Source organism: Siniperca chuatsi, linkage group LG3 (genome assembly GCF_020085105.1).
Source record: "Siniperca chuatsi isolate FFG_IHB_CAS linkage group LG3, ASM2008510v1, whole genome shotgun sequence".
NCBI classification, from domain to species: Eukaryota; Metazoa; Chordata; class Actinopteri; order Centrarchiformes; family Sinipercidae; genus Siniperca; species Siniperca chuatsi.
The window spans coordinates 861,954-887,500 of NC_058044.1; the positions used below are offsets into that span (position 1 = coordinate 861,954).

Sequence of the window (25,547 nt, forward strand, 5' to 3'; positions counted from 1 at the left end):
GTTTCTGGCATCATATCCCCTTTGCACATGCGTCATATATGTTATATATATTTTTTAACCAGATGAAGGATTTTAGTCATCAGACGTGTGGATCTTAAGTTATCAGAGGAACAAGCTGAACAAACGTTAGCGGCAGCTCGGCTCATAGCCCCTCCAGGACGTCCTGTGTCCACAGAAGAGCATCGGAGAAACACTGATTGACACTGACTGATCCTTCGGGATCTCCAAGTCAATTCCGCTTGCCCTCAACTTGTGTGCAGCCTCCTGAGTGTTTTTGTAGATCAGTGTACTGGTAATCCAATGGATGCAGATTCTTGTGATGGGAGTTTGAAAGCTGACTCCTTTTTCTTTTAGCCTTTTTCTTCAGTTTTTCTTGCAGCTTGTTTTGTTTTGAGAAGGAGCAAAAGGGCATCTTTAGTCACTGTGCTGCTGACTTTCAATTCAGCTATGCGCACCTCAGCTAAATTGATAGCATAGTCTTGAGCTTGTAGGGTTGTTGTGGTCTCAGTTGGCTTCAGGCTAATATCTTGTTTTAGTGCATTTAAATCTTCCCTTATGTCTCTTCTAAGATTGACTTGAAAATCCAAGAAGGCCTTATGCATGTTTTGTTTAAATTCCCGCAGGTCCTTTGCGATTGATGTTAATTCCCTGAGTAGCTCACCTGCCTGGTTTTTCTCTTTATTGTCTGGTAGCAACTTGCCGCCATTTTCTTTGTCTTCAGAGCTGTCGACCATGAGTTGTTGAAGTGTTTGTTCCCTGGTTTTGATAGAGCCTTGTATGCTCTTTGTGATCTCACCCATCTCATTCTTATCAAACACAGTCACTGGGTTATCAATACTTGGAGTAAAAGGTAATTTTAGAACCAACTGGAGCGGAGCTCGTAGCTATGCTTAAATTCCCTACCGCGGCCACACCGGAAGTCCGAAGCCAACTTTTAAATACAATATTTCCACAGACCTCTGCCACTCCATTTTGCTGCTCTTCTCTGCTGTGCTAGCTTTGGCAGAAGTAGGCAATTGTTTGCTAAAACATTTGCAACATCAATATGTCAGCGTTGTGTTTTACAGCTTGTTCCAAAATAAATAAATTCAGATTTAAGTCAAAATACTTTGTTGACGACGGGTTCTGGTGTCATTTGACTGTATAGTAACAATGAATTTCAAAGCAGTGGACTGATAAGAAAATTTAACATTTAGATAATTTTAATTAATTTAATCATTTCATAATTAATTCCCACTGACAAAGAAATAATAGATGAAAATAAATGAAACATCATTTTATGTGTGTATGTGTGTGTCTCCAGGCTGTCAGGCTGTCTGATCACAGAGGAAGGCTGTACTTCTCTGGCCTCAGCTCTGAGATCCAACCCCTCTCATCTGAGAGAGCTGGACCTGAGCTACAATCATCCAGGAGACTCAGGAGTGAAGCTGCTGTCTGCTGGACTGGAGGATCCACGCTGGAGACTGGACACTCTCAGGTATGAACAGACAACAAGAGCTCACACACTGTTTACCTTTATCACACTGTTTCTTGGTCACACTGACAAGCTGAGGACTGTTGGTTCACAGTCTGAACCAGCAGCACTGCTGATAACAGTGAAGACAGTAACTGATGTGATGAGAGTCTCTGTCCACTCTGAGACTGACCTCCTAACTAATATCAGACCAGGATCTGGTGTTGATCATTTATTGACACCTACAACACAAATTCTTTTTGACTAATAGTCAAGTGTTTATAAACCATGATACAAACTTATCAAGAGGGTCAAAGATCATCCTTGACCTTGGAAACATCAGTTGACAAAACAATCTCCAGCTCAAGATCCATTTAGTAGCAACGTATCTGTGGACCCTTAAAAAGTTTTATTCTGGATTATGAAAGGTCTTAATTTTTTAGAGGATGCCTGGACTCATGACTCCATTTAGTAGCAACGTATCTGTGGACCCTTAAAAAGTTTTATTCTGGATTATGAAAGGTCTTAATTTTTTAGAGGATGCCTGGACTCATGAGAAATCACACTGATCCACATGTTTTATGTTACGTATTTAAATACAAAATAAAGGGATTCAGGAAGCAAACAAATCATACTGATGGGGACAAACTAAAGACAGACTCAGGGGTCTTCAGGGAAGAAGCAAAGTTTTCAACTTAAAATTTGGGCATCATACAATCTTGTTTTCTGATCTTGTGTTGTGAGCAAAGCAGCGTCATGTTGGCAGATAGTCTGAAAGTTCTCTGTGTCATTTGGATGTAATTGTTTGTGCGATTTGAAGGTTAGGGTTAACTTTTATTTCTATAAAGTTTCTGCTTCAGTAAAGACGATTGACAATTCAGCAGAGGTGGTGATTTAGGAAACACTCAAGTGTTTTAGTTTGAAAGATAAATAAATGTGACTGAAGCATTTTAAGCATTTATACTTGGGTGCCTCAGCATAAGAAAGATAACATAAAGTCCCACCAATTAGACAAAGTGAAATAAATCATTTCTAGTGATGTACAGTGGTGTGAAAAGTGTTTGCCCCCTTCCTGATTTCTTATTTTTTTGTCAGGCTTAAATGTTTCAGATCATAAAACAAATTTAAATATTAGTCAAAGATAACACAAGTAAACACAAAATGCAGTTTTTAAATGAAGGTTGTTATTATTAAGGGAAAACAAAATCCAAACCTACATGGCCCTGTGTGAAAAAGTGATTGCCCCCTAAACCTAATAACTGGTTGGGCCAGCCTTAGCAGCAACAACTGCAATCAACCCTGTGTGAAAAAAAACTTGGTGTAAAAGTGTACTTGGCAAAACACAGGATTCTTTAGTTTTAATGATGTACATGTACTGATGTGTTCATTGAGTTTTATTGTTGTAATATGTTTTCACTGTTAGGTCTTTTGTTAGCCACATGCTAAGTTGATGTTAGTTTATGTTATGCTCCACACAGACTTTGCATGCTAACTAACTTGGCACCTTTATCCTATAACAGATCATACACATGCACCTCTAGTTTGGCCCTTAAAGACAACCACACCCAACAGAGAGAAACTTACAAAGCTCCCTCTGCACATGCTGTCGTGTTCTGGCCACGTGGGTTCATGCTCGTGCACGCAAGACATACGAGGCAGAACAAAGAAACATACACACATTCTTTTGCTTGATGCCATCTTAGATCCAAGCAGCCATCTTGGACGCACACCTGCACACTCACACACACACACACACACACACACACACACACACACACACACACACACACACACACACACACACATCCCTGTGTTCTGTAGTTTAGTATATTTAGATTTAGACTTCACATTGTGTGTTTTTGCTTTGTTTATCTGTTAAAAAAAATGCTTGTGTATAATTATTCTAGATTCTTTAATGTTTCACAAGAGTGAGTAATTTGCCAACCTCTTCTATGTTGAACTCCAAATCCTTCAACCTACTAGTTATTGCTGGTAATTCTGGTTATAGTTATTAATTAAATTATTAATCAGAGTTCCAAATTGATCGTTTAGTGTATTTTATGAGACTCAGTCAATTAATTGGCTATCATTTCTCTTCTCGAGTGGTGCCCACCGCTGATTCCTGATAAAAAAATCTGAAAATAGCGTTTATTCATATTAGAACTGATATATATACAAACTGAATGAGAAATAATAAAATTAACTCCCGTCCTACAGGAATCCCGAAAACATGTCAGCCTCCATTCTGTACGCACATCTATTTCCTGTCTGTTGATGAGGAAGCTTCTGAAGGTTCATCCTGACTCTGTTTCTTCCTCCAGGGTGGAACATGGTGGAGAGCAGAGGCTGAAACCTGGTCTGAGGAAGTGTAAGTGTGTGTTCACTTTGATTCATGAAATCAAGGCAGCACATGTTAAAGTAGTTTAAATCAAAAGCTCGTGTATCTGCATTCAATTCTAAAAGTATAAAAGAAGATCCAAAAAGATGAGTCACTATGAAGTTTTGATCTAATAAACAGTCAGTCTGTTAATAAAGCAACAAATAAACCCATCAGCTGTGTTAGATGATAAACTGCTGCTGTATTGTGTCTTGTTCTCTCCATCAGGGGCCTGTGAACTCACACTGGACACAAACACAGTACACAAAAATCTCAAACTGTCTGACAACAACAGGAAGGTGACATTAGTGACAGAGAAGCAGCCATATCCTGATCATCCAGAGAGGTTTGACAGCTGGCCTCAGCTGCTGTGTAGAAATGGTCTGACTGGTCTCTGTTACTGGGAGGTCGAGTGGAGAGGAGAAGTTTATATATCAGTGAGTTACAGAGGAATCAGAAGGAGTGGAAACAGTGATGACTGCAGGTTTGGAGGAAATAATCAGTCCTGGAGTCTGAGGTGCTCTGATGATGGTGGTTACTCTGTCTGGCACAATAAGAGAAGAACAGTCCTCTCCTCCTCCTCTCCTCCGTCTCTTACAGAGTAGCAGTGTATGTGGACTGTCCTGCTGGCACTCTGTCCTTCTACAGAGTCTCCTCTGACAGACTGATCCACTTTCACACCTTCAACACCACATTCACTGAACCTCTTTATCCTGGCTTTGGTTTCTGGTGGTCTAACAGGTCTGGTTCGTCAGTGTCTCTGTGTTCACTGTAGGAGGGAGAGTCTCCTCCTGTGTAGAGAAACACACAATCTTTTTGTAAGTCATACTGACTTTACATTATGAAGAAAACTTTTTTTGTGAATGCACTGCACGTTGGTGGTTTTAAATACCTTCAAATATGTTTTCCTTTGGAGTGCCTTGGTAGTTGAATAGTTATAGCGCATGCCACATGGCTACATGGTCGCAACAGTTGCTGGTTCGATTCCAGCCACTGACCTTTGTTGCATGTCATACCCCTCTCTCCCCATTTTCCTGTCTCTTCACCTGTCACTATCAAATAAAGGCAAAAAATGCCCCCAAAACTTTTCTAAAAAAAACAACCCGTGAACGTCAACATTTTAGTTTAAGGTTTTCTTTACTTTGCAATCAGATTTTCTCATATAAATAATCATATATATACACAATAAAATCAGGTTACATACACACACACGCATATATTTTCCAGAAAATTAGAATTTTGTTGATTTGTCATTGATCCTGAAATATGTGTAATTTGAGTTTTTTCCACAGTAAATATGTGTAAATGAATGGACAGAGGAGAGTGTCAGTGTTCCAGGGATTTAAGAACCATGTTGATGAGACATTATGACACTTTGTTCTATCAACAAATGGACTGATACTGTAAAACATATAAATTTTGATTTTCATGGATTTGTCTCCTTTTCATCCCTGTTGTTTTTCTTTTCCTTATTTCAATTTGGGATGAATTATAAGTTTAGAATTTTTAACACTACACTTCCCATCATTCTTGAAGGCAGCTTGGACAGGGCCAACCAACTTAATCTGTTCTTTAACAGATTCGACACACCGGCTCCCGCTCATCCGCCCTCTAACTCAGCTGCTGTCGGCCCTCAGACTCCTCTGAGTCCACTGACTCCTGGATTGTGGACTACCTGACTGGCAGACCACAGCATGTGCGTCTGCCTTCAAGAATGATGGGAAGTGTAGTGTTAAAAATTCTAAACTTATAATTCATCCCAAATTGAAATAAGGAAAAGAAAAACAACAGGGATGAAAAGGAGACAAAATCCATGAAAATCAAAATTTATATGTTATTTCTGACCTGTTTTATAGTGTTTATAGTGTATCATATCGTTTTCTAGTACTTTCTCCTGTGTGCACTGACGTAAAGGCGAGCTGCTATAACAAAGAGTTTCCCTACGGGGATCAATAAAGTATTTCTGATTCTGATTCTGAGTCTCTAAAAGTAGACCGGGAGCCAGAGCCTTCAGTTATCAAGCTCCTCTCCTGTGGAATCAGGTCCCAGTTTGGGTTCAGGAGGCAGACACCATCTCCACATTTAAGAGTAGGCTTAAGACTTTCCTCTTTGATAAAGCTTATAGTTAGGGCTGGCTCGGGTGAGTCCTGAACCATCCCTTAGTTATGCTGCTATAGGCCTAGACTGCCGGGAGACTTCCCATGATGCACCTCTCTCCTCTCTCCTCCTCTCCCTCTCCATCTCCATCTGTATGCATTTTTATCCCATTACTGCATGTTACTAACTCGACATCTTCTCTCTCCCATAGTTCTGTGCTTTCTCGTTTCTCTCCTTCTGTCGCTTTCAGCAGGTATTTCTGCCTCCAGAGCTGCAGAGTCTGGATCTGTGGTTGTGGGCCGCCTGCTGCCCCCGTGTTCCTGCTTGACAACTGCTACTACATAATATTAACACTACAATTACTATTCTACTATATTTAAAAAAATAGAGTCTGGTTCTGTCCAAGGTTTCTGCCTCTTAATGGAATTAGTTGGGTCTCTGTAAATAATATAAAGAGTTCAGTTTAGACCTGCTCTTAAGGAAAAGTGCAATGAGATAACTTCTGTTATGAATTTGCGCTATATAAATAAATTGAATTGAATTGAATTATTACAGAGACTTTATAATATTATTTACAGAGACACAACAAATCTAGTAGGATGTGATGGTCAGTGGTGTCAAATGAAGCACTAAGATCTAACAAGACAAGTACAGAGACAAACCTATTGTCTGATGCAATCAAAAGGTAATTTGTAATTTTCACCAGTGCTGTCTCTGTGCTATGTTGCACTCTAAACCCTGACTGAAAATCCTCAAATAAACTATTGTTATTTAGAAATTCACAGAATTGATTGGCGACTGCTTTCTCAAGGATCTTAGAGAGAAAGGGAAGGTTAGATATAGGTCTATAGTTGGCTAAAACCCCTGGATCAAGAGTGGGCTTTTTAAGAAGTGATTTAATTACAGCTATTTTAAAAGGTGGTACATAGCCTGTTAATAAAGATAGATTGATCATATCCAGTAAAGAAGTGCTAACTGAGGGTAAAACTTCTTTAAGCACCCTAGTTGGAATGGGGTCTAAGAGACAGGTTGATGGCTTAGATGAAGAGATCATTGAAGTTAGTTGAAGAAGGTCGATAGGAGAAAAGCAGTCTAAATAGACATCAGGTTTTACAGTTGTTGGACGTGTAAGGACATGATGAATTTTTTCTCAAGTAGTTAAAATTTTATCATTAAAGAAGCTCTTGAAGTCGTTACTACTGAGAGCTATAGGAATACATGGCTCAAGAGAGCTATGACTCTGTCAGCCTGGCTACAGTGCTGAAAAGAAATATGGGATTGTTCTTATTTTCCTCTATTAATGATGAGTAGTAAGCTGCTCTGGCATAATGGAGCGCTTTCCTATATGTTTTAAGACTATCTTGCCAGGCTAAATGAGATTCTTCCAGATTTTTGGAATGCCATTTTCTTTCAAGTTTTTGCAATGTTTGCTTTAATTTATGGGTTTGGGGGTTAAACCATGGAGCTAATCATCAATTATCTTCTTTTTTAGAGAATCTAGTGTCGTTCGCAGTGAGCCTGCAGCACTATCAACAAGATGGTCAATTTGGGAGGGGCTGAAATTAGCATAGGAGTCCTCTGTTATATTGCGACATAGCATTGAATTAAAAGAAGATGGAATTGCTTCCTTAAATTTAGCTACAGCACTATCAGACAGACATCAGGAGTAGGAGTTTTTGCCTAATGGCGTGTAGTCCAGTAATAGGAGTTCAAAAGTTATTAAATAATGGTCCGATAAAGAAGGATTCTGTGGAAAGACTATTAAATGTTCAATTTCAATGCCATATACCAGAACAAGGTTGAGGGTGTGGTTAAAACAGTGAGTGGCTTCATGTACACTCTGACAAAAGCCAATTGAATCTAATAATGAGATAAATGCAGTACTAAGGTTATCATTTTCAACGTCCACATGAATATTGAAGTCATCTACAATAATTACTTTATCTGTTTTAAGGACCAAACTTGATAAAAATCTAGAATAAGGACCAGGAGCACGGTACACTATAACAAATAGAACTGGCTGTCGTGTTTTCCAGGTCGGGTGTGAAAGACTAAGAACGAGGCTTTCGAATGAGTTATAATCTAGTTTAGGTTTAGGGTTGATTAATAGGCTTGAGTCGAAGATGGCTGCAGCTCCACCTCCTCGGTGCCTCGAGGAATGTGAGTATTAATATGACTGGGCGGAGTGGATTCATTTAGGCTAACATATTCTTCGTGTCCCAGCCAGGTTTCAGTAAGACAACATAAGTCAATATGATACTCTGATATTTACTCGTTCACTAGTACAGCTTTAGATGACACATTTAATTCTCCTATTTTGTTGTGCTATTTCAGCGTTTTTGTTTAGGTTTTTATGTATAACTCCTCTTCTGTTAACTTTTGGTTTTATTAATTTAAGTGGTCGGGGGGGCAGACACCGTCACTGAGGAGTTTTGGGTGGGTAACTGCTCTGGAAGCGCAGAGAAGCGTGTAGGACTGCAACTCTGCCTCCTGGAGTTGTCATGGTTTTGGTCCACTTATAAAATCGGCCAGATTTCTAGATATGAGAGCTGCTCCATCCAAAGTGGGATGAATGCCGTCTCTCCTAATCAGACCAGGTCTTCCCCAGAAAGTACGCCAATTATCTACAAAACCCACATCGTTTGCTGGACACCACCTCGACAGCCAGCGGCGGAATGAAGACATGCGGCTAAACATGTCATCACTGGTCAGGTTTGGCAGTGGCCCAGAGAAAAGAGTCCGACATTGTCTTTGCATATGTACACACCGACTCAACATTAACTTTAGTAACCTCTGATTGGCGTAATCGGGAGTCGTTCCTGCCGCCGTGAATAACAATCTTACTGTATTTACGTTTACATTCTTGTTTAACAGCTGCAGGTGAAATGATTGTGTGTACAGACAGTGTGGTTGATAACTATAAAATGTTTAAGAGGCTGTATTATCTACAACTTGTGGACTGCAGTTGTTAGCCTGCTAGCCACACTAGCTCCAGCAGTGCCTGTTTACAACCCTACCCCCGCTTTTTCCTGCCCTCCCCTGCTTTTGGCTGCACCACAAGAGTAAACTGTTCCCAGCAATGAGTATTCGTATTTAAAGTAGTTCCTTCCAAAGTCTTTTTAGCTGTCTGTCATTCTTTGCACTGTCAGTCAGTCTGCTCCGACACACACAACTAAATAAATAAAAAGTCAGCAAGCACTAATGCAGTTAAAATATGGACGCCATCTTTAAAATAAGGTCGTGGGTTAGGAAAGGGATCTGCTTACTGACCTGCTGTAGTGCAGTGAATGTCTGCCTGTATTTCCACCACTGCTCACAGTAACATGACACCGCTGAAAATCTGATTTCTGTGGAACTAACTGGGCCTGTGCGATAACCAGACTAGTTATGAGGAAACATTCACGTCTCATCTTACAACTGAGAATGTGAAACCCAAACCCAAAGGAAGGACTTAACACAGACTTAGTGATGGATTATCTTATTATTATTACTGGTAATCCCTACAACTCACTTTACCACTGCTTTCTACATGATAAAGTTGGTTGGCCTTCTCTGTCTGAGAGACGTAAAACTCATCAGTAGTTATTTATCTCCACAGTCCTCGCTGGTAAATCTTTGCTGCCCTCTGGCCATGAATCCCCTCCAGTGATTGGTTGGTGCTTCATGGGCCTCGAACCAAGACTGATGTAGGAAAATCTGCCTTTGTTGTTGGTGCTGCAATGTCAACCTAAACATGAAAACAAATGAAAACGCTTCTACCTCTCTAACTGGTCTGTATTTAGTTTATTGTTTTCTGTTTAAATTGAATCAGTCTGCTCGTGTTATTTTGTTTGTTATTCTGTTCAACTGTGTTCAGTGCCTGCAGTAAATGAGCATGTGTGCTCAGCACACTGACCTCGTTTAAATAACTCGGAGTTCCCTGGAACTGACTGCGTTTCTATTCATCAGACCAGTCAGACAGCTTACCTTCGTAGAGAAGTTATGAGGAAACAATTATTTATTATTATTTATGTGTGAAGGGGTGAGGGTGTGACAGGAGTGCACCTGGGAGAAGTTTGCCCTTGGCCTTTTTGCCAGAAAGCCTTAATACTTTTAGGTGTAGGAAAAAAGCTGTGAAGGCAAGGAAGGAAACTTAAACTTATAAAAGTTTAATATAGTATAGTGTATAAGTTATAAACTTGTAAGTTTCTATACTCTCAGAAGAGGCCAAAAATGCTACAAAAAGCCCACAAAGAGACAAAAACCGACTACGACTATGAAACGACTTGTGTCCTCTTAGCAGCGACTCTTTGTAGTTGTTTTACGTCTCTGTCAGTCTGGGTGTCTGGCTCATCTGTAGGAGGGGTGGGGGGGCTTTTACACGTCTGTGCCCAGGGACCCATTTTCAGCTACAGTTGCAGTACTAGTAACTATAACTAATACTATTATTACTGCTACTACTAGACAGTCAGACAGACAGACGTGCAGACATTACATACAATGATCAGTGAGCTATTTTACTGAAGGCAGAGAGAATATTACTCATTGCCTTAAGTACAACAAACCCCTTACCACTAACACCTGTCTGCAGACTGTTACATAGATTTGCAGAAAAGCTCAGTTTCAGCTGCTGTGCCTTCAGTTCTTTAATACTGACAACACTGCAGACTGTGGTTTCTCTGGAACTGACTTCAGGCCAGTTAGACTGCATACTTTGATGAAGCAGTTATGATGCAGCCTGCAGACACACAGGACTGATTATGGGTGGAGTCTTTACTGAAGTCGCTCTGTAGTATAAATGACCAGGTCTCTCTTTTTATACACAGACTTGGGCAAGACACCAACTGCTGATCCGACGGACATTCACAGGAACAAGCTGAGTAAGTCTGATGCGGTTCAACGTTTGATTTGAATGATGACAGAGTGATGAAGGAAAAGGTTTCAAATGAATGTGGAATTGTTGAACTGCCTGGGGCCTTAATATCTATGGACAGAATATGATGTTTAGCTATCTTAATATGTATATTCAGTGCCACGACTCCACACTGGTAAAACTCCATAAAAAAGAAAGCTGAGTGAAAATGTAGAAAATGAAGACAGAGTGGTGCTGATCGTTGGTCTGTTTGCTGCTCCTTCACTGGCAGGTTGAGTTCCAGCAGCTGACTGCATACAGTAGCTGAATTCACACAGGCTGGCCCTCACTGTTTTGTTGTCTGGCTAAATGTTGTGTTTTCTGGTGTACATGAAACAGTGTAAGTCTTGTTGTGCGAGACACATTTCAGAGAATTTAAATCAAATCATGTCATCTCCATACTCATGTAGAATGAATCTGGTTAATGTGTGTTCAGCTGACTCTGGAAGACGATCCACAGTCCGCCCTCTTCTTCAGCATCAGTGTTGAGTAAAGCGTAACTACGTAGATGGATATCTGGTTTGATCAGTTCATTTCTGAATACAGCTTCCTGTAATACATGTTGTGCCCTGTTAGCTGCTGCCTGCTGGTGGGATCAGATGATTTTCTTTAGAGTTTGGAGGGTGTATAAATTCGCGTAGCGAGGCAGCGTCGGGCCCCAATGCAACATAACCCATAACGTGATGTCAGTAGCGAATCAAGAAGTGAAAGCACGCAGCTTTAAAACCACCAGCAACAGCGAAATGCACTGCACAGCTGACGCCTAAATGAAATTATTACTAGGAAAACAGACTTAGAGGAGTCGTAATAGCAAGGCCACGATAGTGGTAGGCTAGCCTGCTTGACAGAATGTGCTGTCTGAGCACCATAACAGATGAAAACATTGGTGACGGCGCAGCTTGACACAGATGAAATGGAAGACCCCTTAGACACAATAAAATGTTTGACATTTGCGTCTACCTTCTCAGGAGAATGTCCCCTGTCCATGGGATACTGGCAGTTGTAGCAACTGGCTCGTCCTCTTGCACCTCGTTCTTGCGCGCTAGTGCTAGCATTAGCAGGTGTGTTATATGCTCAGTAGTGCTTGCTCTTGTCTTTCTTTTTAAAGAAACTGCCTATTTTTGGAAGCTTTTTGTCGGCTGCTTCTTTCAATTTTAGCTTCTGAAACCCGTGTGTGTTTGTACTCCATTGCTTGTCTCTCACGTACTTGCTGTCTTGAAACTTCGCTAGCTAATGAACTCTTCTGTGTGGATTTTGCTTCGCAGTAGTACACGTGTCCATTATTACTATAACCCAGACTTCCGCTGGCACACTTTTGAACATCAAATCGCCCATTAATCCTTATGCAAACTTAATTTAGAAATGTAACATTACAGGTATGAGTCAAACTAAATGCCTGTATATGTAAAACTGTTTTGTGTTGTTGTGTAGTTATTTATTTGGTGAATGACATCAAGTATGAGACGCCATCGAGCAGACTTGGCTCAATGAGTACTATAAACACTCGCTGCTTACCGTTAAAGTCGTCGCGTGTATATACTGTATATACTGATAGTGGCGAGATAAAGGGTTATACTAAACTGTTGTGGCCCCAATGCAGCTGCATTACCTGCATGTATGGAAGTTTCGCCGCTGCCACAGCTTCATGACGAGGACCAGACTAGTGGAGTCACCTGGGTAAAGGCAGCTGTTGATGCTAAGTAAATTCCTCCAAGCTGAAGGTGTGTTAAAACTCCGTATTCTGTTTCTACACTGTAGGGCCACAGATACGTAACAGCCCCCCCGGGCAGGACAGAGATAAATGATCAGTTACTTTAAACAGAGGCTCTAGCTTAGGAGTCGCCAGTAATCCATTAATACTAATACAAAACTGATTTTACCAGGGAGTCACGATGACGCAAGATGTCCTCTTGACTGTGCTGAAAGAGTTGGGAAAAGAGGATTTCGAGGACTTCAAATGGCATCTGCAGAAGGACGACTGCCTCGAAGGCCACCCAACCATCTCAAAGGGCAAGCTGGAGAAGGCAGAGAGGCGGGACACAGTGGATCTGATGGTGCAGACCTACACACTCCCTGAAGCTGTGAAGGTGACCAGAAAGCTTTTGAAGAAGATCAAAAGGAACGATCTGGTGCAGCATTTGTCTGACAGCAGCTCAGGAGCAGGAGGTCGGTCAAAGGAAGAGACACACAAACATGAACAACATGATGTCACACCAGTCTATGAAATGCATGATGTAACAATCTAGCAACAAGTGTGCACTGTCAGCAGTCGACCTGTGAGGAGAAACGAGCTGCTGTTTGACGTTTATTGCTGGTTTAAAGTCGTGCAAACGTTAATTAAAAACAAAAAGGACTCCTCACTTTGACTGGAGCTGTCTTTGGAGCAGGGAGGGGTCCAGTGTCTTGCTCAAGGACACTTCAGTAAAGCTAAATATGACCCAGATCGGAGGGTTTCTGTAGATCGCTCCGAGTCAGACTGAAACGGGTCTTATAAATAGTCAGTTTTTATATTGGATAGGACAGTGTAGAGGCAGGGCGTCCTCGGCTGGCTTAACCATCAGGACACCCGTCTGATTTGGAGGAAATCCAACTCACCGTAATACTTTATTTGCATGACAGGGAATCAGACACTGTCTCCAAAGCAGGTATATGATACAATAAAGAAATTGCAGCCGGGCAGGCTGGCGGTGTCATCTGTCTGGCGCCCCCTCCCTGCGGGTGCTGTCATGCTAATTGTCTTCAGTATGGCCGCTGACCTTTGCTCCTTCATGGTGTGCGATGAGCTCTTCAGTTTTTTTCAGTGAAGTGATTTTCTTCATCCCACTTAATGAGGCCTGATGATAAGGTCTTCACACCACTCAAATTAAATGTCACTTTTTACATTTTGAGCCAACAATACATTAACAAATAAATTGATAACAGGGAAAAAAAGAAATGAAAACACAGCATTTAATACTTTTATACCTTAAATAACATCTTTAGAAAGGCGTCCAACCACTCCATCAGTGTTTTTTGGCCAACCAGTGGGTCCACTCGATGAATCTGAGGTTCCCTTTAAGAGCTGGATGGAGTGGTTGGACGCCTTTTTAAAGACGTCAGAGTGTTATTTAAGGTATAAATGTATTAACACATTTTTTAAAGCTAATTATCAAGTGCTTAATGGGAAATAGAATATAGTTATACAATTATTAGCAGTTACTTGCTAATTATCATCTACTTACCAGGAAACGGTGTACCTGCTAATAAAGTGTTTGTAATGGCTATCAATTAACTTTGTATTACTTTAATGGAAATGTATTAAATAAATGACCAGTTATTTATTACCTCCTTACCGGCACGTAGTGGAATATAATTATGAAATAATGTTGGGTAATTTGTTTTTTTAGCAGAACATGTGTTGTGCATTGAAGGGAGGTAGAACAGGCACAGGTTTTTCATTGCACTGGAATGCACTGCTTCTAATGAATGGGACAAAGAGGTCAGACAAATGAGATGGTGTGAGAGCATCTAATGGTGTGTGTGTTTCCAGCCTCAGCCCCCAAGCATCCGGCAAACTCAGGAACGACGCCGCTGGCTGACGAACTCGAGGATCCACACAGGAGACTGGACACTGGCAGGTCAGGATCTGTTGTACAACAGATGAACGTTTACACGCTGAATGGAAAACTCAGTTGTCTGTGTGTGTCTCTTGGCTGTCACGCAGTCCGACCACAGTGGGGGGCGGCCATCTGAGAGAGCAGGACCTGAGCAGCAATCACCTTGGAGACCCAGGAGTGAAGCTGCTGTCTGCTGGACTTGAGGATCCACACGGGAGAATGGGTACTGTCAGGTATAAACAGACAACAAGAGCTCACTCACTGTTGGTTTGTTTCACTGACAAGCTGAGGACTGCTGGTTCACAGGCTCCAGGATCACTTTGACCGATATTTTAAAAAACACACCACAGGGATCTATAGTGCCCCCATGTGCAGGTGACAAATCAGTGCAAAGGTGAAAAATGATTCAGGCACACCGGTGCCACACTGAGTCTTGTGCCTGTGAACTTTAGGGACAGTGTACATGACAGACATGATATCACCTGTAGTGCTGTTTCTCCGTCTAGACCAGGGTGTCAAACTCAAAAACACAGCGGGCCAAAATGTAAAACTTGAACAAAGTCGCGGGCCAACACTGAACAAATGAACCTTTTAACATGAACCCAAACAAGTTTTGCTTTAACACTGAATATGGAACAAGCAACGCTTATTACCATACAATATACAGTCCCCGACAACATTATAGGGAAATGAAAATATTTGAATTGACATTTGCTTTGAACCAAATTTCAATGTAAAATATATTTATTTTTGATATTATTTTTATGTATTTTTTAGTTTTCTATATGATGCAATTTCTTTTATAAAAAGATCAAAAACATTTTTTTTTTATGTTTTTATTTCGACAAAAATCTAGGGAAATAAATAATTTATTGACTTTCCGTGCCCAAGAATCCCATCTGAACACCCATCTGGCACGCTAACAGCGAGGCTTTTCACTGAAACTCACCGCTTCATGGTGCCGTCTGATGCTGTGCTCCTTGTTAAAGCCACGTTGGCTCCACATCAAGACGAACAGGTGTGTCTTTACACAGGTAAACAGGTATTCTGCCTCCAAAAAGCTCCTGTTTCCTTTCTTTCCACCATTTTTGGGAAGAGGTAGTGCGGTGACAGCTGTAGCATGAGGTCGCTATGACTGCTGTCACAGAGGAGAGGGCGTTTCTGGGTCCTGTCATGATTGACGCGCCAAAACAACAGCAGAGCATTATGGGATTTGTAGTATTAGCGGTGAATGCGCTGTATAATACCAGCGGGCCAGCTCTAGTAGTCATTTGGTATTGCCTCGCGGGCCAAATATAATTACACTGCGGGCCAAATTTGGCCAGAGTTTGACACCTGTGGTCCAGACGGGTTTGTTGTGAGCAGTTTCATGTAGAAACTACCGGCAGAAAGAAAACAGTTCCTACATGAAACTGTGGATGATTCAGGTCAGGATGTCTGGAAACAGACGCTGCTGTTGAGTTTTTCAAATGTAGTTTTTTGGCGCTTTGAGCTCCACGAGCCGAGCGCCACGCAGACGTCTCTGCAGCTCGCAGCGAAGCCATCAGCTGGACGAACAGCTCTGCAGGTGACAGGAGACACGTGTAGTTTTGATTGAGACAAATGATTTACATTCGGTTTCGTTGTGTGTTTTTGGCCAAAAGACACCACAGAGCTGTTGACAGCAGCTGATCCAGTTGTGACGTCGTCATAAGCGGCTTCAGATGACGGTTCAGAGGAAAGGATGTCTCATTTCTGTAAAAATGTGTTTCCTTTACTCCGCTCTCCTCACATCTGCAGTGGGAGAAACTAAGACACAAATGAAGGAAACATGGTTTTAATTGAACTGTTTCTTCCTCCAGGGTGGAACATGGTGGAGAGCAGAGGCTGAAACCTGGTGTGAGGAAGTGTAAGTGTGTGTTCACTTTGATTCATGAAAACAAGGCAGCACATGTTAAAGTAGTTTAAATCAAAAGCTTGTGTATCTGCATTCAGTTCTCAGTTTGAAAGAAGATCCAAAAAGATGAGTCACTCTGAAGTTTTGATCTAATTAACAGTCAGTCTGTTAATAAAGCAACAAATAAACCCATCAGCTGTGTTAGATGATAACCTGCTGCTGTACTGTGTCTCGTTCTCTCCGTCAGGGGCCTCAGATGAACTCGAAACACAAACAAAACAAAACACAGTCAACAGAAGCTCCAACGTGTCCACCTACAAGAGGAAGGCCACAGCGACGTACTCTTCTGATCTGCCAAGCACGTTTGGCTTCTTCTCTAAGCTGTGGCGGAAATAATCGCTCTGAGAGGTTTCCTGTTCACAAACAGTGACGGATGCCGCGCAGCAGCCATGATGTCGTGACAGCTATGGACATTTTCAGTTTTAGAAATAAAGCAACTTCCCGAAAACCAGGAAAATTACTGTTTAGGTGTTAATATGTATGCAACACTCATCCTGGCATTTCCAAAACTTTCTATTTTTTTTTAATCTATCTCTTTGATAAACATCTGTCAGCGATAACGCCGAACACACAGTTAGCTCTACAGGTAGAAATGAACTGTGTCTCAAAACATCAACACACAGCAGGGGTAGGAACACCTGAGCCTGTCCACACAAGGAACGCTCGCATGAAGAATTAGAAACAGCAACATTAGCATGAACGTCCTGCTGCTGGACCGCTGCACAAGAGGAGCACAGAGGCATTACATTAGCATCCTGTTGTCTCCTCAGATTATACAGACGCTCCACCACCTTGTTAAACTCCAGAGCTCTGACCAGATCACTGGGCTTCTTTCGAAAATGAACATTACTTTTGTGTTTGTGCAGTTTTTTTCTCTTTTGTCCTGTATAAAGATTTCAAGCGCCGGTTAGCTTAGCCACGTACCTCTGTCTTCCTCAGCCACGTGCCTCCTTCTCTCGGCTACACGTGGGCATGGCAGGCGGGGCATGGCAGGCGGCGAGATGCCGACCTGGGGAGCGAACGTGCGAAAACCGCTGCTCTCCTGGAGAATGAACGTGCGTCGTGATGCCGCCGGAGTGTCGGGCTTCGAATACAAAACAACAGACAGGTGTTTTGATGGGCATCGTGCGCTGTCGGCTACACTGTACACCACAGATAAGACTCTGCAGTTTTTGTCAAAAGGATGTTTTATTAGAAATTAATTAATTGTAAATTAAAACAATAAAATGATTTTTTTAAGAATTTGTAATCTGTTGAGACGATTAGGTGTCTGAAGGCTTTTGCAAACTTGTAAATAAATGAGTTTTAACCTAAATATCTGCTCAGAGTTTTGGTTTAACGTTATATCGTGCATGTTGTATTCTTATGTTTTCACTGTTTAGTATTGGTCATGTATTTTGCAAAACTGTTGAAGCTTTAGATACAAACGCAAACATACATATTATACATCATTTGACATTGTCACGGCACAGATAAGATGCTTCGTTGTTGGGTCGAGGGGATTTAACGTAGCCGCTACTGAGAGGCCATAAATCAGTCAACAAGGATGCAGGCCTTGTTGACTGATTTGTCTCAGAATATGGAAAATAAACTCCAGCAACACGCTTTATTTTTCCCATGAAAGAAACGCTGAATGAGAGTTACAGAAGCTTGTGGAGCAGAGGCTCGACAGGAAGTAGGAAGTAGAAAGCCCTGCTGAGCTCGACGGGCTTCCTGCTGTCACTCCACTCGTGTCGTGGCTCCGGTCTTCTTGTGTTAATAAGTGTGCACTGAGCACGGCTGGTTTCTGTTCTTTCAGGTGAACAAACGGACAGAAACTGAAGCGAAACCCTTCAGGGTTGAGGAGTCATTCATTGTTCCTCTGCTCTCACCTCTTGGCGTCTGGCCTCTGACGGACTTATAGTAGGTTAGAACCCGCCTTCTTGAAGCTTGGCAACCAATGAAAAATGACATCCTGTGACCGCGGCAATATACAAATATATACAAATGTTAAAAAATAAGATTTAGTAGCTGCCCCATTTCTGCTATGAAAAGTGATTCACAAAACTTAATTTCAACAGTGTAAATGTTGAGTTTGAGCGTGAATCTCTGAGAAGAACCCAAACCTCTTAAGCCGTCGCAGGAAGTGAAGCCTTTGAGTTTTCTGAGCAGCTGAGATCTTTGGAGATACGTATTGCTAAGAATTTAACACAGGAAGCAATCTCAACAGATGTACGTTCAGTAGCTGCTGGGGAGAAGTTGGCTTTACACTTCCTTCATATTGAAGGGACACAGTTTGAAGCCTTCCTTGCTCAGAATGTGGCAGTTTATACCACACCACCAAGTAAACGCAGACACATACAATAGTTTTCTATGTTAACTGAGAATAACCCATGATGCAATATGACATTGGCACACCTTTGTTAGGTTTCCTACTTGTTGGTCTGATGAGTTTTGATTTCCATCTAGTGGTCACAATGAGAAACTACAACAACATGTTACTATCAAAGCAAGTCGGCTGTGATTTTGTTGATTTTGTTCATATTTAAGATGCACAGTAAATACCACGGTTATATGTGGTTGATACTCCTAATATTGTCCTCATAATTGTTCTTTAGATTATTAATTGCAGAACTAGTTGGAAGTTAACTGCAGTCACTACCAGTGACAGAGGCTCAGAAACTGATGTTTCTATTGATCATGAAATCGAGAATAGTGTTGCATTCTCAGTCATTACTGAGGTGGAATAGTTAAAAAAGGAACATTTCAACAAGTCCTCCCATACGACCACATCGGTCGCTTGTTCCTATCCTCTAACACGACCCACAGGAGCGTTTCCTAAATTAGCGCCCTACCGGTGGCAGCTGAGGACGGGCTGGAAGCACACGTTACGTTCAGCACGTGGTTGACGTTGTGAAACGGTTGCAGTTTGGTTAGGTTTAGGCAAAAAAACTACTTGGTTAAGGTCAGGAAAAGATCATGGTTTGGGTTAAAATATGTAGACTACATTACACAAGTCATAAGACAAACTTTAAATATTTCAATGTTGACTTTTGGTTTCACGCGGGACACAAACCCTTTGTTTGTTTCCTCCATAAGCAGACTTTCTAACGCTTTATACTACATCATCTGACTTCCTGGTTTGCTCCCGTCATAATTACCACGACCACTAGAGGTTGCATCTTGCGATAAACGTAAACATGGGTCGTAAATGGTGAGTCACACCGTTTGTGCTTATGGGTGAAATTAAATGAATGATTTTTTGATGTAATTAATGCAGCAGGTGCATTAATGATCTGAACCCACACCCTTCGTTGTCTGCTCCTCCACAGTTAACTGAACTGTCGCTCATTTATCATTTATCATCTTGTGTCGAAAGCAATGCTGTGCTCAGCGTCCTGTTACCATGAGAGCGCTCTCTTCCGCATGTCAGCGCACACTGGACTTCACTCTGCCACTTATTAGCACTATAAGAACTGTGCTGACTGCAAGCACTCAGGTGTTCAATGAGACACAACCATACAAGAAACCAAAAAAATGACCTATAAGAAGCTACAATTGATTGTTAATGTTTATTATTACTAACAGAAATGGCAGCAGCAGAGATTGTAACGTTAAGACGGTAAGCTTCATGAAGGATCAGCTGGAAAAAGCTTTCTCCTGAGACACCTCCCATCGCAGTGCGGAGTGTTTAAACTAACTGCTGCTGGAAAGTGGAGTGCATCTGTAGGTGTATGCTAATCTATGCTAATGGCCAACCCTTTCCCTCTTGCTGGCTTTGAAGTTAAGAGTAGGAACGCAGACTTCTTGCATCAGGAGAAATGTGCTTGAGGCAGCTGCGAGGCTCTCGCCCTGTAGCCTCAATGAGCCACATCTCTCCCCAACAGTGAACACAGCTGCTAATCTTTACCGATATAAATAGCATGCTAATGTTTAATTCACCAGGCCAATCAGGGAATAATTGTTTTGCTGCTTGAATTAATTACATTTACTTTTGCTTTTGCCATTTTGAAAGTAATAAAGACTTGATTCTTTCTTAATTAGTGTTCAGTGTCACAGTAAGGCTCTAAAATGTGTCTCCTTTAAACAAACAATATTTCTCTGCTTTAATGGTGTATTTATTGTCTACAGCAGCAACCAAGCTTTAAGAAGCCAACTAAGCCAGTGGAAGCGTTAACACAGATTTGAGCCCAAACACCACCAGGAGAATCTTCAGGAGGCAAACCTGTTTGAATTGGATCTGATCACATGGTAGGAAGAAGGCGGAGGCTCCGAGGGACAGTTCAGCACCTACAACTGACTGAAGATGCAGAGTTAGTCAGTGTACCCGGACGTTTGTTTGTGCGTGAGAGTGTTTTAGCTAGTGGACTTGGACTGACTGACTGCAGAATGATCAAAATGAGACTTTCCGCCACAAAAAGCCACAAACACACTGCTTCACATTTGTGCATCTTTTAGCCCTAAACTGCATTGTGCATTATCCTGCGTGTTGATTTGCAGAATTATACCGATGCATTTATTTACCTACAAGAACAATCTCCACTAGTAAAGCCCCAGATGCTAAAACATAAGTATGTGCTTTGTTGCGTCCAGCACGTTCTGTAAAACAGCATGCAAAGCCAGCGGCTGGTTTTATAGAGTTTGCTTTTGACCTGTTAAAGCACAACACTGCGGCTCAGATCTGGAGCCAGGTTTCCCCTCATGTCACTGCTGGCCCTCCCCAAGCATCAGCAGCAGCCAAGTGGGAAAGAAGAGTCTCACAAATGGCTGGAAAGAACATCTGATATCTCCTTGAACACACCACTAAGGGGAAGTCAGCCGCACCCAGTAATTGGGCTAATTTGATTCATCCGTATGCATTTCCAGAGCATCCTCTCATGACTTTTTAATGTGCTCTTCCCATAAAAAGCTTAGCCTACATAAAAGTTGGGTCATTAAGATCAGAGTGTGCACTTCACTGCTGGTACCAGGGACATGCACAAACATTTTGGGGGGCCGGGGCTCAAGCAAAAAAAGGGGCACTCACCCCACCTGACGCGATTCATAACGTGCCATGTTTAAACACTTGATCTTGAAGAGACCACAGATTTGACACGTTTTCATGAAATTCTTGGTAGTTCTTTTCTTAGCATTAGCAGTAATAGCATTAGCAGAAATAGCAGTAACACAGGCACAGAGTTATAGTGGGATTAGCATTAGCAGTAATAGTGGTACTATTAACAGTAGCAGTAAAAGTACAAGTGATAAAATCAGCAGTAGCAGTAACACTAGAATCTAACATTGGCAGTAAAAGGATCACTAAAGGTCGCGGTAATAACGCTGACATCAGTCAGGACTTGTTGTTATGTTTTCGTCCTGCTGAAGGCCTGAAGTGTCAGCCTCACATGCAAAGTCATGGACATTTACAACAGTTACATAAAGACGTAGATGGGGTTCAAAAAGGGACAGCAGTGCTAATATGTCACGCTACAGGAGAATCAGGCAGAACTCACCTCCTCATTTCACCGACGTCCTCGGGACATTTAGGGGAGTACGTCCATCAGGCTGCAGCGGACTGTAGAGACTTCCAACAGTTTCTCACCACGGCTGCTTCACCAACATCGTTCAGTCTGATGTACAACCGCAAAGTTCAGTGTTTACTCCAGTCCAGGTCTTCTTTTATTCAGGCTTTCCACTATCAAGGTAGTAACAGTGGCACGAATGACAGGAGCAGGGGCAGTAGAGGTAACTGTAGTACGAGTAACAGTTTTACGGTACTTGTGTCAACAGCAGTAGTAGTGAGACTAACATTAGCAGTAAAAGTAGTCAAGCTAATATTAGCAGTAGCAGTAATAACACTAATGAGAGTAGTAACAGTCATTATTCATATTATTCATATCACAACAGAAGTCATTGAAAGAACAGATTAGAAAAAGGTCAATAATCAGACTCAACCACTTCTATGAACGCGAAAACTAAAGGCTTTTACATTAATGCATGAATAATAATAATCTAATGCTATAATATACAGTACAACAGTCATTTTACTGCTTTGAGTGCTTTTACTTTTAATAATTTAACTTCATTTTCCTGATTATACTGACAGACTTTTACTGCAGTAACATTTTCCCTGCAGGACTTTTACTTGGACCCGAGTATTTGTACAGTGTGTGTTAGTACTTTTACTGCAGTAAAGATCTGAGTACTGCCTCCACCTCTGACCATGACCTGCACACTCTTTTACTCTGTTCACAGCAGCTCAGCTTCACACGCAGCAATGTGACATTTGTCAACAGGCAAGTATACAAGTCAACATGTGTGGTAAAGAAAGTGTCCAATAGTAATTTAGTAATGAATTCATATTTATTTAGGTTTAATTTCAAGGAAATGTTCCTGGAAATCAACGACTGCTTATAAAGAGTTGCAGAACTGTGTCTATTTTTATAATTACATGGTTTCCAAGAAACTTGCTACGAAATGATTCGTAAATTATGGACTCCGGAAATAACACATTGTCACAGTTTGGTCCACTCACCTTGTTTTGAATTAAAGCCCCTGAACACTTGGTTTCAAATGTGAAGTATTTCTATATATTCATGATGAAATAAGCAGAAATCAAAGTTCAAGTCCAGTAAAACTAATACTTAACTTTCATTAATGAAAGTAATCGGCTTTTTTCAGCATCAGCGCCAGTGTGTGTGTGTGTGTGTTTGATCATATTGGCTAAAGAGCAAAAGTCATGATGTCACTTCCTGTCTAGGTTCCGTTGCACTAGCTTCTGTAACTCAGTGCCATCGCTCATTCAGCATTTATTTCATCTGTCTTTCTGAAAAACTTAACATATTTACACATTAACATATCCGACGCTTCATCAGGAGGCGTGTCAGAGTCACATGACGCTTCATCAGGAGGCGTGTCAGAGTCACATGACGCTTCGTCAGGAGGCGTGTCTGTGTCTCCTGATGGACGTCAGTCCGGAGCGTGTCTGTCAGCTCTGTGTTTGGTCTCCAGCAGCTGCTGAGGGAAACATCTGGCTCTGTAGCAGCTAGATGCTCCGCTACGTTCAGCAGCTGCTCTCTGACTGCGTCTGGCTGCTGTTTGCTGCTCAGCAGGAAGCGTTCAGAGGCTTTTCACAGCTTCTTCTTCTCTGGCAGCGACGCTCTGAGAGCTGAGAGCGAACCAGAGCAGCAGCAGACGAACAGCGAGCTGAAAGTCTCCGTAAAGCCGAGCTGCAGGTTCAGCTGATGGTTCAGCAGCAGAGACGCCGACACACTGATTTGTCATTTCATACCCTGTTGTGGATGGAAACATGCATTACAGCTGCTTTAAGAATTTGGTTCATGGATTTCTTAATCAACAACAACAAAAACGATCCTGGTTGAGTCCAGATAGACTTCTGTGCTGCAGGATCAGGCTAACATGGCTAATATAGTACCCATGTATAAAGGAGGCCATGTGTATGAAGTGTGTGTGTGTGTGTGTGTGTGTGTGTGTGGATACAGAAACAAGGTCATGCTGCTGAGGCTGAGAAAAAACAATAATGGAAGTCTTGGATGGAAGGAGGAGAGAGAGAGCGAGAGAGAGAGAGAGAGAGAGAGAGAGAGGGGGGAGAGAGAGAGACAGAGAGGGAGGGAGAGAGAGAGAGAGAGAGAGAGAGAGAGAGAGAGAGAGAGAGAGAGAGAGAGAGAGAGAGAGAGAGAGAGAGAGAGAGAGAGAGAGAGAGAGAGAGAGAGAGAGAGAGAGAGAGAGAGAGAGAGAGAGAGAGAGAGAGAGAGAGAGAGAGAGAGAGAGAGAGAGAGAGAGAGAGAGAGAGAGAGAGAGAGAGAGAGAGAGAGAGAGAGAGAGAGAGAGAGAGAGAGAGAGAGAGAGAGAGAGAGAGAGAGAGAGAGAGAGAGAGAGAGAGAGAGAGAGAGAGAGAGAGAGAGAGAGAGAGAGAGAGAGAGAGAGAGAGAGAGAGAGAGAGAGAGAGAGAGAGAGAGAGAGAGAGAGAGAGAGAGAGAGAGAGAGAGAGAGAGAGAGAGAGAGAGAGAGAGAGAGAGAGAGAGAGAGAGAGAGAGAGAGAGAGAGAGAGAGAGAGAGAGAGAGAGAGAGAGAGAGAGAGAGAGAGAGAGAGAGAGAGAGAGAGAGAGAGAGAGAGAGAGAGAGAGAGAGAGAGAGAGAGAGAGAGAGAGAGAGAGAGAGAGAGAGAGAGAGAGAGAGAGAGAGAGAGAGAGAGAGAGAGAGAGAGAGAGAGAGAGAGAGAGAGAGAGAGAGAGAGAGAGAGAGAGAGAGAGAGAGAGAGAGAGAGAGAGAGAGAGAGAGAGAGAGAGAGAGAGAGAGAGAGAGAGAGAGAGAGAGAGAGAGAGAGAGAGAGAGAGAGAGAGAGAGAGAGAGAGAGAGAGAGAGAGAGAGAGAGAGAGAGAGAGAGAGAGAGAGAGAGAGAGAGAGAGAGAGAGAGAGAGAGAGAGAGAGAGAGAGAGAGAGAGAGAGAGAGAGAGAGAGAGAGAGAGAGAGAGAGAGAGAGAGAGAGAGAGAGAGAGAGAGAGAGAGAGAGAGAGAGAGAGAGAGAGAGAGAGAGAGAGAGAGAGAGAGAGAGAGAGAGAGAGAGAGAGAGAGAGAGAGAGAGAGAGAGAGAGAGAGAGAGAGAGAGAGAGAGAGAGAGACAGAGAGAGAGAGAGAGAGAGAGAGAGAGAGAGAGAGAGAGAGAGAGACAGAGAGAGAGAGAGAGAGAGAGAGAGAGAGAGAGAGAGAGAGAGAGAGAGAGAGAGAGAGAGAGAGAGAGAGAGAGAGAGAGAGAGAGAGAGAGAGAGAGAGAGAGAGAGAGAGAGAGAGAGAGAGAGAGAGAGAGAGAGAGAGAGAGAGAGAGAGAGAGAGAGAGAGAGAGAGAGAGAGAGAGAGAGAGAGAGAGAGAGAGAGAGAGAGAGAGAGAGAGAGAGAGAGAGAGAGAGAGAGAGAGAGAGAGAGAGAGAGAGAGAGAGAGAGAGAGAGAGAGAGAGAGAGAGAGAGAGAGAGAGAGAGAGAGAGAGAGAGAGAGAGAGAGAGAGAGAGAGAGAGAGAGAGAGAGAGAGAGAGAGAGAGAGAGAGAGAGAGAGAGAGAGAGAGAGAGAGAGAGAGAGAGAGAGAGAGAGAGAGAGAGAGAGAGAGAGAGAGAGAGAGAGAGAGAGAGAGAGAGAGAGAGAGAGAGAGAGAGAGAGAGAGAGAGAGAGAGAGAGAGAGAGAGAGACAGAGAGAGAGAGAGAGAGAGAGAGAGAGAGAGAGAG

The 25,547-nt window shown here is 42.3% G+C and overlaps 2 protein-coding genes across 3 annotated transcripts in view; both read left to right on the forward strand.

The window, feature by feature from the left end:
- The window catches only part of LOC122873026 (NACHT, LRR and PYD domains-containing protein 12-like), a 657,912-nt gene that overhangs the window by 12,780 nt on the left and 619,585 nt on the right, over positions 1–25,547 (forward strand). The gene's annotated exons all lie outside the window — the stretch shown is intronic.
- The window catches only part of LOC122873083 (E3 ubiquitin-protein ligase Midline-1-like), a 243,179-nt gene continuing 228,275 nt past the window's right edge, over positions 10,644–25,547 (forward strand). Inside the window, exons 1-4 of one of the 2 annotated variants that reach the window (XM_044189405.1) lie at positions 10,644–10,786; positions 12,702–12,984; positions 14,348–14,435; positions 14,522–14,647. In XM_044189405.1, coding sequence (XP_044045340.1) covers positions 12,711–12,984; positions 14,348–14,435; positions 14,522–14,647 — 488 coding nt within the window. In that variant the 5' untranslated portion in view covers positions 10,644–10,786; positions 12,702–12,710. The remainder of the gene's footprint in view (positions 10,787–12,701; positions 12,985–14,347; positions 14,436–14,521; positions 14,648–25,547) is intronic. The other variant, XM_044189406.1, reaches the window with a different exon arrangement.